Source organism: Pectinophora gossypiella, chromosome 16 (assembly GCF_024362695.1).
Source record: "Pectinophora gossypiella chromosome 16, ilPecGoss1.1, whole genome shotgun sequence".
Lineage (NCBI taxonomy): Eukaryota > Metazoa > Arthropoda > Insecta > Lepidoptera > Gelechiidae > Pectinophora > Pectinophora gossypiella.
In genome coordinates, this window is record NC_065419.1 from 15689377 (window position 1) to 15701239 (window position 11863).

Below are 11863 nucleotides of genomic sequence, written 5' to 3' on the forward strand. Positions count from 1 at the left end.
CAGCCCTCCGCCACGACACATCCATCCACGCACCCGTCCACCGCCGCCCCTCCATAACCAGACAACTATCAACTCAATCGCAGCCAGCAGTGAACACCACGCTGAACAATTCACCCACAAATGCGCCCAGAGTTGCAATTGCAATAGATAACCAGTTGTAAACTATCGTTTAAGTCAATGAAACATGCCCAGGTAGCTTAGTACTTAAGTTTGGAGTTGATACAGTATATATTGCAACTTCAGTGGAAGACAGGTAGATAGATACAGCGGTCCGCGGCGAGGGTAGGGGGGGTGGCACACCGTGCGACGAAGCACGTACACACGTTCTAGATATAAGATCGATGTTTATAAAAAATATAAGGAAAACCGAGAATGCGTGCTCCGCAGTCATTATGCGTGCCGCCGACGGATCATGCGCCAGCGTCCATCATTTGCCAACATTATCATCAGCCTTATCACCAGTTTCTTCGATACTATTCCTTTCTAATACACCGCCGCCGCGCGCCGCTCTGCTATCTTGATTTATGAAAAAGTGGAAACATTGTTCATGGTAATTTCAATAATTATTCAAATCACACTCTTACTCACTAACACTCACATATACCTACAAAAGAGTAATTTTAAGAAAATCTATACTCAATCTGAAACTGACTAAAGCATCAAACAGGACAGGTATTAGAAAAAATAAATTAATTGATTTACGTACTTGTACATTTATATTATGATAGTCTTTTATAGGTACATTACCCTAAATAAAATCACAACAGTTTCAAGAATAAATTTTGACATACCTACCTAATAAATATAAGACAAATATCACACAATCAACAGTCTGTCAATCATAGCTTGTAAGAAGTAGAAGTACTTTACACCTGATGGTTTCACCTCTCAGTGGTGGCGTCGTTCTCACTGAGGATGAGCGGGTTCTCGTCGATGCCGGCGATGAGCACGGTGTACTGTCCGCTGGCGGTGTTGTACTTCTTCATCTCCTGCTCGAACAGGATGTTGTTGATGGCCTGCTTGATCATGCTCTGCGTGCGCTCGTCGTGCTTCCTCAGCGAGTCGGCGATGTACTCCCCGAAGCTGTCGCACTCGTCCTTCTTCCTGGTGCGCCGCAGCAGCTTCAGCGCCTCGCCCACCCTGCTGTCGGGCGCCGGCGCCGCCTCGCGCACCACGCGCCGCTTCACGGGCCGCGTCAGCCGCGGCTTGTGGGTGTCCGCGCGCCACGGGCGCTGCGCGGCAGCCGCGCGTGCCACCGGGCCCGCGTCGCGCTCCTGCTTGACGCGCACGGGCGAGGGCGGCGCAGGCGCGGGCGGGCTGTGTGCCGGCGACGCGCCCGGCTCGGAGCCCTCCGAGTGCTCCGAGCTGTCGGAGGCTCGCGACACTCGCGCCTCCTTGACTGGCGGCCGCGACCGCGCCACTGCTGGACCCTGACAACAGTACACAACCTGTCAACACATTGTTCCAATAACTTGTGACGAAAAGAATATCCCTTGACTGAAATGATCGACTTATGTGGGCGAATAATTATTTGTATCCCATGTCTGTGCACTAATTGTGATTCACTTCCACGACTAAAGAATCAAAGCCCATGAACGAGGGTAGGTGGGGTATTATGGGATATACCTATCAAAACATTAACGGATAGTATAGAAAACAAAGATATTCATGCTTGAAACATAATCTGTCTACCCCACCGGAAAATAGGCGTGATCTTGTGTTTGTATGAAAACTACGAATCTACGAATCGGTATTCTGATTATTTCTGATGAAACTTGCATTACTCCCTAAGTTGAACGATACTTAATTCAACAAGGAGCTTAGCAATACACACTATTATAATAACCTCTCTATTATAAGGAATTTTCATACAAAAGACATCAACGAGTTGATTGTTTTTCTTCCATAATGATGAAAAATATATTACAATACACTTTGTACTGTATCCTATTTTTGAAAGTCGCTTAAGGAAAAAATAACTTTAAAAAATGCTTTCTAATACAAGTGGTTAATTACCTATCTATAAATACTTTTAATTGTTGTAATGATGTAATTGGCAGTAACACGTGTCTGAACTCTCTATAGTCAACAACTAAATAAGTAGGTACCTACCTGGTAAAAAGAATAATCTCAACTGTTCATTTCTAACCTACTAAAGGAATCAGAAAGCGATTACTTAAATCGTGGCACCCATTATTCTAGGCTAGAATTATCATAATTATGAAAGTAGAAGTCTGACAGCACAGTACTTATTACGTTTGTACCGTATGTAAGAAAATGATAATTACGTTTCGTCGAACTAGTCAGTAGCGGTAACGGAGTGAACTCGTGACCTCGTGAATAAACGCCGAGTACAGCTCACTTAGATAGGTAATATTGCTACAAACAAATAGTCATATAGATCTGGAACATTCCCCTCCTGACTGCAACACATGGCGCGCGGCCGAAGCGAGGTGGTTCGTTGTTTGAATTTCTATTTGGCCACGCTCAATCACACTGAAGCCGCTACTATACAGGGTGTAACGGAAGGGGGGTATCAAGCCGAAAGGGGACAAAACTATACCTTATGTAGATCTTATCTGCAAAATTTCAATTAAAAAAAAACACTTTTGATATTTTTTTCAATTTCAGTTAAAAAAATATTTTAATATTTCCAGCATGTAAAAAACACGGCACAGCACTATTGAGGTCACTGTTCTTAATCCACTCAAATATTGGCACTACACAAATCTCCTAGCGCGTCCTGGTCGCCTGGTACTCGCGGCGCTCGCACGGCCGCGATAGGTACGAAATTCGAGCGGGCGGCGGCTTTGGCGGCAACGTCAAAAGGAGTCGGCGGCCGATTGGAACAATCCGAGTCGGCGGCACGTCGGCGACTGTAACAAACAAGAATGACACTAAAGCATCTAATAATTGGAGTCATTTTGCTTTGACAACTATTCTCACATTATTTTATGACGTGTAAAATAAGTTAAAATTACCTACTTGTTTAGGTAAGGTATTTAATTTAATAGTAAATAGGAAAAAAAGTGTGAAAGTGTGGGTAAGTAGGTAGGTAATTAATAATTAGACTTACGTTTTACAAGAAAGGTTCGAAATGTCGTCATCCCCGTTCGATGCACAGACCTGCCGCTTCATCTGTCCACAACACTTTCGAAGCAAAGTCTGGTGAGCTTTCCACTTGAACTCGGTACCATTCTCAGAATGCCACACGAGGTAAATAATCAGCAGGAATTAGCTCGGGCGTACGTTGCATGTGGTAAGGTTCGCGTGGTAGTCCTTGGGTTGGCTGCACGGCTAGTACGGCTTCTTCAAACTCCGGATCACGGGTCGCCGAGCGGCCAGTCTCGGATGACGCGTGGAAAGAGCCCGTTAAATGCAGTAGGCGATTGACCATTTTCCTGAAGCAATGCAGTGAAGGCAGTTGCCTGGCTTCATCAGCTGGTCTACCTTCTATGAATCGCTGATACAAGTTCCGTGCTTCACTTAAGTTGCCATCGCCGGCACCCACACACATCATCATTTCATAATAACCTACATTACTCAAAGACACCTCGAACTATCACTGATCACAGTTATCACAACAAATCCAAATTTCGAACTTCACTCCACAGATAGTAAACAAGCACTGACAAATAATTTGACAGTTTACTTTCGTGTGCATGTTTCTATCTCTTTTGGAATGCTAGTATCCTGGTACTTAAGGGTGTGTTATTTCTTTGTGCGCAATAAAATATTTTTATGGTATTGTTTGAATGAATGAATGAATGTATTGTATTTTATGAAAGTAGGTACGTATTTTACTTTGAACCTAGAAAAGTAAAAAAGTCGTTTATCTAATAAGGATCACCCGCGCTCACACTCTGGCACTAACACAGAATTGCCACGTTTCTTCGCAAATATCCCGCGCAATAGCAGAAGGCGAAATTAATCTGTCAATAATAAGACATACTATCACTCTGCCCGTATCCCTAATGGGGTGGGCAGAGTCACAAGAACATCCCATTAGCGGTACGAGCATGATAATTATTTATGTACCTATGTTATGATTACTTGTGGCTCTGTCTGCCCCATAAGAGATAAAGGCGTGATATTATGTATGTATGTTTGGTACGGGCATGTAGCGATACGAGCGTGTAGTGGTAAGTGAAATTCCGCAGTCTCTGCCTACTCCAATGGGAAAAAGGCGTGATGTTATTGTTCACTGTTGGATAATACACGACTACAATTTAGGAAGGAAAAAAAATACAAAAAAAAAAATATTTTTTATCATGGTTAATGATAACTTCCCCTTAACAGCACCGCCATTTTGAATTTCGGGTGCACTAGGGCTTGCCGATGAAAAAATGTCTATCGATAATCTATCCCGACCGAGAGTCGATCGATAGCAAGACTATTGATAACTCGGAAAGTGGGAACATTTTCGATTTTATTACCTAAGTGCAATACAATCGATAGTATCGTTGCGGATTAATAACAAACTATCGATAATTTTGCCCTCAGTCAGTAGTATTGCTACACTCCGATAGTATGGTTATTTTGAGTGGGCTGATTGTCTAAACTGAATTTCAATAACTCAAAAGTCCATGGATTTAGATTTTTTGAAAAGCTATTTTTTTATTTCTACCAATCAAAATCGTAGTTGAAAATGATTATGATCGATAATCGATACTGAACTATCGATAGTTTGAAACACTAGCGTGCCTTTTTCTATTCGCGAGCCCTGGCATCCTGGTACAGGGTATAAATCCCATTAACTGTCCCAATGCAATTTGCAATTCCGTGCTTCGGAAGGCACGGTTGGTCCCGGTGACTACTTACTCATGTAAGAAAGTAGTTATTACATGAGTCATGTCAGGGGCCTCTGGCGGCTCAATAGTTACCCTGACACCAGGGTTGATGAGGTTGGTAATCCACCTCACAACCCACACGATAGAAAGATTTAAAAAAATACTGTTATGTGTTTTTAATTCCTTGTACGCAATAAAGTATTATTGTATTGTACGAAAGTACTTATTTTAAGATTACTTTTACCATGTCATAGTAAAAGTAAAGTTATGTTAGGTAGGTACTTTACTTGAGAAATTGATTTTGTCTTTACTATGTTGTAAACGTAACATTAATGTCTCGTTAATAAGATACACAATCACTTGCAGCTGCTCGTATCCCTAATGGGGTGGGCAGAGCCATAAGTAATCAGAACATACTAACATAATATCACGCCCGTATCACTAAGGGGTAGGCAGTCACAACGGTACTTGAGAAATTTATTTTGCTTTTACTATGTTGTAAATCCCCAAGGAATTCTAAGAAGCCTCTGACGTTGCCGGTCGCCTCAGGGAGGCACCCCGTCTGGCCAAGGTGCCGGACCCGGTAGTTGGCGGCTCCTTCACACTCCAGTAGCACATGGGCCGCTGTCTCGTCCATGCAGGTTCTGCACAGGGGCTTGTCGGTGACACCTAGTGTAAACAGATGTTTGTTGATATCACCGTGACCACACAGCTACACCTGCTACCTGCAGCTGTTACCTGTATTAGTGGAGACCTCTTCACATTTAGAATTCTTTTGGAGAGACAACTATTGATGTTGGGTAGTGCCAACTTAGCCTGCCTGCATTTATTTACGGTGGTTCATAGTCTGGTGTGTTTGTTCATTCCCAAATACCCTAATACCGAACTAGCTTTATTTGCGGATGATACAGCCATCTATTCTTCGTGCCGTGGTCGAGTTATGATGACCGGAATTCTCCAACGCGCCAATGCCTTGGGCAAGTAGTTTCGCAAATGGAGAATCAAGGTAAACCCGGAGAAAAGTGCAGCGGTGTACTTTTCAAAGGGCTATTATAATACGTCACGGTCACGCTGTCAACTTAAGTCATCAAGATGTCTGGCAAGCCGATCCCTTGGGAGGAGCAAGTCAAATATCTCGGCGTAGTCTTAGATAGACGTCTTACTTTCAAGGCCCATATCAAACGTGTGCGCGATCGCGCCACGTTTGTAATGGGCCGTGTTCATTGTCTCCTTAACAAGCGTAGTAAATTATCCCTTTGGAATCTACACGACTTGCATCCGTCCGATCATGACCTATGCAGGGGTAGTTTTCGCTCACGCGAGTCTCTCTCAAATCCACCGTCTACAGGAAATACAAAATCGTTCGTGGTTCCATCGCAATGAAAATCTGCACATTGACCTAAGTCTGCCAACCATTGCCCAATGGCTCAAATTAGTTTTTTTGATTCTGCTCCGCACCAACCAAATCCCCTGGTAGTTGCGGCTTCCGAATACATCCCGCTTAGGAACGGTACTGAATAGCATCGGCGTCCGAAGTATGTAATACGATCCCGACGACCCGATTACTCTAGCCATAGAATCAGCCAATCAGCTCGCGACAACAAACATTTCAGGACCCCGATACCGACACCGCCGGCGTGGTCGACGACTTCCCTCAATCAGCGCTTATCGCTATCGACTTACTAGGGTCGTTTAATTCTTTCAAATATTTTTCCTCTCAGACGACGCCCTGAGCCGAGGTTCGCGCCCAACTGGGCACCCTCAGGCCTGTTGTCTTAAACGTTGTACCGGGTGAGAGCCTTCAGCGCTCCCCATTTGTCCGGCCAAGTAGTTAATGTCATTTGCGGCAAAACTTCGATAAGTCACGTCAAAAAAAGGTGTGTTTGTTGGCTGCTCTCGTTCGTAGCAGCGAGCGGACCTGTCCGAATGAGATCGGCAATATCGGTTCCGGACCGATGGCTGTTACCTCCCGTTCCCCTTCTGGCCAACTCGTCCGCCGCGTCGTTACCTCTTGAATCACTGTGTCCTTTGATCCATTGTAAAGTGAGGTGTTAGTATTTGCACACCTTAGTCAGTGATTGGTGGTAACTGTGTATGAGTAGTAGTAGTTGTTTAGGGCCTGCAAAACTCTGAAAGTATTCTAATGAAACTGTCCCGTACCTAGCTAGCCATGAACGCATTCGCCGCTAGTGTGATGCCCATTTGACCTGGATGACGGTGTTAAGGGAGCCTGATATTACGTAATCATAAAATAAAGCATACTACACAAGGAGACGAGATGCATTGTAAAGTACATTTCTTTATCAACTATTAATGTAGGTAATCGACTACATTTTTGGACAAAACTTGTACAACAAAGTGACTCTGCCCATCTCAGTAGCGCAGTAAGTGTGATATTAGATATGTGTAATTACTTGTAGCTCTGTCTGGTCCATTAGGGATAAAGCCGTGATTTATGTATGTTCACATCTTGTTCTATCCTATTGGTTGTGAGGTGGATAACCAACCTCGTCAATCCTGGTGCGAGGGTTATTATTGAGCCGCCAAATGCCCCTGACATGGCTCATGTAACGACTACTTATTACATCAGTAAGCAGTAACCGGGACCAATGCCCATTGTTTTTTTAACTATTGTGTCTGGAAATCTTGGCCTCACAAGGATGAAACAAAACAATTTAAAAAATATTGATTAATATGGCCATCACTGGCACGTTTACCCTTTACTAGGGCAGGCATAAATAAAAGAGGTGGTAGCTGTTCACTCAAAAGTTAAATACCTTGAACAGCTGATTGCTACGTAGTGTTGTGCAAATTTGAATTTATTACATGAAGACCTGGAATTCAATTGCTCATAACTAATGCAAATATGAATTTAGGCGGCCAATACTCTCGCATGTGATTTGTAGATAGTGACAGAGTAGGCACACTTCGGGTTGATACCCCCGTTCCGTTACACCCTGTAGAGGCCGCTGTACACATGTGTGCTGTGGTCGCAACGAATTGCTCGCCGCCGCCGCGCGCCGCCGGGCCAACGTCAATGTGAACAAATCCCAATCTTCATTGGTATTGGCATTGTTTACGTACGAATCAATTAGTGTTTTACCTGCTTGGTAAGCGCGTCGCCAGAGTCGTTGTCGAGGTGTGTGGGCAGGAAGCTCATGTATGGGTACAGGAACCAGTTGGAGTAGCCGCCGGCGCGGATCTTGCTCTTCTCGCGGCGGTGCGACGCGAACAAAGAGTTGAGCTTCTTGCGCAGGTCGGAGATGTCGCACTCGAACATGCCGGCCAGCTCTCGCCACGTCTCGTACTTGAGCGTCTGCACGCGGTACATCTCGTGTGAGGAGTCCCACAGCTCCGGCCGCTTCTGGTACTCCTGCATGAGCCGGATGACGAGGTCGTTGGTCCACTCGAGGTCGCCCATGGTTGGGGCGGCGCACGGCGCGAACGCTCGTTCGTGTCGCTCGGCACGTGTTCGCGGGCGCGCGGCGCGAACAGACTGCGGGCGGGGCGGCGGCGGCGGCGCGCTCGGCGGCGCTCGGCCGCGTTCGACTCAGTTCGCCCCCGCTCGGCTCGCGGACGGACGGCGAGCGCGCCGCGCCGCCGAGTGACCTTCACGTGCCCTCACCTCACCGCGCTGTCGCACTCGTGTACTGAAACATCTTACATTTCATAACGTATATTCTCTTCCTTTTAAATAGGTACCTATTTACTTACTTACAGTTTTCTTTATAGGTAACTATCGTACGCAGAAAAATTAGGAACTTACTTCAAAGTTGATAGGTCCCGCTTCACAATAGGTCCAATGTCAACACTGACCGGCAACTCATTCCAAACAGTAAACGGTTGTTAATCCGTAATTAATTGATAGGATTACTTATGGCATTCCGAATTGGGTAACGACGGTTCTCTTTGTCCTTGCACGACGCGCGGGTATTTATTACCCAAATCTAATTCCAACTAGCACTCGCTTATGGGGGTAGGTAGGTGCCCACCTTACCGCCTAGCTTAATAGAATTACTTTGCCCGAAACAATTAGTGGTTTCGGGACAAAGAGAGTTTTCCTATAAATAACAACTAAGTATAAAAAGATCTCCTAAGCCTTAGTAAGTCTTATTAGTGAAAGGTCAAATTACATCGGCCGGTTGTTACATAAAGACCACTTTGTGAATGTACCTGTTGTAAGTGTGGGTGGGTGCGAGCGGAGGTCTAGCGAGAGTGGTCAGATGCTTCTGCAAGCTCCATTGTCGATCAATATATCTTGACCTCTTTTGCCCTCGTCATTTCTAAGTAAGTGCAGAGTGTTTCCCAACACGTGTGGGTCAAGTTGAATGGTCATGGCTCCCATTGAGAGGAGAGACTCGTCAATGAGCTGCGACCCTCGAGCGGCATGGGGGGGAGGGCATAGGGTACTTCCAGATTAAATTAACGAAATTCCATTTTATGTATGTACTTTATTTTATGGTTATGAGAGCTTGACGTTCGACGTATATTAAATTTATTAATGTGTTTGAAGCTTACTAGACGGCGAGGAACATGGGAGAATAAGACGCAACTTTCAATGTGATAGACACCGTACAAACCGAGCTAAATATTTCTTTCGACATTAATATTTTGTAGCAAGTTTCAATGCATTAAGTGTTAGTAAGGCAACTCGTCATCAAACAGCGGGGTTGCAGCGACACCTACACAAATCATCGCCGTGGAAGTGCGTCGGAACAAAGGCCGCCAACGGCCCCCGGTGGCGCAGTATTTACATTAGCACGGCACATAAACCGGGCCGGGGCTTCGCTAGGAAACGACGCACTTCCGCGCCATTCTCCAAAACTGTCATAACTTAAAAACAATATGGATGCCGTGAGGGCTGGGATTGTGCCGAGTGCGCAGTTAGTAGCGGAGCCGGGGATGTGGGGCAGGATGCGTGCGGCGGGGCGGGCGCGATCGATACGCCGCCCGTTGTCAAGGTTAAACGCAAAAAGTTTCGTAATACCTATTTTATACAAACGTATTCCCTCACCCTCCCGCCTGGCGGAGGGGCGGGGCGGGGGAGGCACAGCATTGGGATTAATAATGCTGTTATTGCAATTTCGTAACGGAAATTAGAAAATGGATTGCACGCCCAATTTTGTACCAGCACAGCCAGCGCCAAAACAATTTAGCTGAAAACTGTTGTCGTTCCCAACAAGGCGTGTTTGTCTGAAAGTAACTTGAAGGGAATTTTATAATAGGTACTTAAGTAAATTCTGTTATAGTGGACAAGAAAAAAAGCGAAGAGTATCATAATCCACGTGCAAATACAGACATTTTCAGAAATCAATTTCAACAATACGTAAGTATTACCGCTTTCCTCGTTTAACAATCCAATACTTCCAATCTGACGTATAATAATGGAATGAACCTACGCGTGTGTCAAAGAAAGTCGCGGCTTATCGACAAGGAAGTGTATGTGAGCAAGTCACCCCTAGCTTCTATGGCGAGCCGTCAAGAGTGATGCGGACACGTCGACAGCCGGCGGCGAGTTATCGGCCGCCTGATTATGCGGGCAGTCGGGCCCGGGTTCGATCCCGGCCTATCAGCCGCTCCCAGCGACAAAGGGCCGTATTTGTGACGCCAAATTTACGAGCCACTTTTACGAGTGCAAAATAGGTGGGTCCCGTTTTACGAGCACCCCGTATAATAAGGGAAGATGTGGAGTGCGCAGGGGATGAGATAAGCGGCGCGGGGCGGCGGCGGCGGGCGGGGGGCGCTCCCTTTGTCATCGCATCACACGGCGCTCATGCCATACACGTCAACGGCAATATTATTATTTTTATCGTTATTTCTCAGCCCCTGATTGTACAGCAAAAAATCAATATCGATCCCGAACTAACAAACATATTTGTTGCACAAATTGTTCCCCCGCAACCAGTTGGTAAGATGGACATTGCATAGAAATATTAGTTACTTTGATTACATTTATGCTGGAATATTTTCATTCAGTCACGCTGCATTCCTTTCAGCATACTTTACCTATCGTAATTCATACTTACTTACGTTTTCTACCTATTTGGATAGGAAACAAACATAAGTTACGGTCTTCTTATGGTTTTTTCGAAGACTCAACTAAACATTTAAATATTTGTGATTCACACATACATACACATACACTTCACTCGAGCTTCACCACTCTCCTTCAGTGGGCTATAGAGCCTATAGATCATGAATAACAAATACAATCTCTGATCTATTACATCCACCGACTCAGCGGATCACTGATACCCGACGAGCGCATGCGCCGGTGACACGCATCACTAACTGGTCCATCCAAAAAAAGTTAATATAACGAGGTTTTATGGAGTACACGTACATAAACTCACACCAGACAGGATCCCTATCGGCCCGCCATAGACATACAGCCAGTTTTGTTGTTTGTATATTAACAATGACAGTGCCACCGCCTATAAGTTATAGGTACGATTGTTCATCCTATCAATTTAAACACAGCTGGTGAGGAGTCGGCAATAGAGGCGGAATGCTATGTTGTTATGTGTATTTTATCAATTTAGCTTAAACTGACCAAACGCTTGCACAGGACATGCGTAGGTAAACCACTGACTACGTGACAATCATTTATAATCTAACACAAATTCTAATGCAAATTCTAAAATCATTGTTTAACCTCTCATCTGCCGAGATACCAGACACAATAGACTTTACATTGTGTCTGGTTGAGACTTGCGTTCCGGCGTTCAAAAATTAAGGAAGTTTAGCCCCATGCTGGGATTCCAACCTGCGATCTCAGAATGAGAGTCAAATGTTCTTCAACTGGCCTACCACGGTTCCCACGGGTCATTTAAAACATTGAATGTTATTCTGTGGTAAACTTAGTCCGTTTAGTATTGGATGGTCCAAAACAGTCAGGAGTTTTGTCGTGTCCTTGTCACCTCGATGTAGCATATTTATGGCACATTATTCAGGTAACCGGACCACTGCGAACCCTCGCGCTACATCTTGTATCGATTCCAACCAGTGAAATGTTTGTGTACGCAGTTGGAGACATCGACACACGTGCGAAGACAAGCTGAAGGTCAAAAGGT

At 45.0% G+C, this 11863-nt stretch overlaps 1 protein-coding gene across 1 annotated transcript; it reads right to left on the reverse strand.

The window, feature by feature from the left end:
* Positions 1-693: 693 nt before the first annotated feature.
* Positions 694-8277, reverse strand: LOC126373541 (uncharacterized). The gene is made up of 2 exons (XM_050019661.1): positions 7894-8277; positions 694-1430 (listed from the first exon to the last, which is right to left on the reverse strand). The coding sequence occupies exons 1-2, from the start codon at positions 8209-8211 to the stop codon at positions 882-884; spliced, it is 867 nt and encodes a 288-aa protein (XP_049875618.1). The 5' UTR covers positions 8212-8277; the 3' UTR covers positions 694-881.
* Positions 8278-11863: the final 3586 nt, after the last annotated feature.

Bases quoted from the DNA above. Each gene is read 5' to 3' on its own strand.
- LOC126373541 (XM_050019661.1), bottom strand. From the start codon at position 8,211: ATGGGCGACCTCGAGTGGACCAACGACCTCGTCATCCGGCTCATGCAG. The intron at 1,431-7,893 runs GTAAAACACTAA...TACTGTTGTCAG, and splicing joins GCGACGCGCTTACCAAGCAG to GGTCCAGCAGTGGCGCGGTC.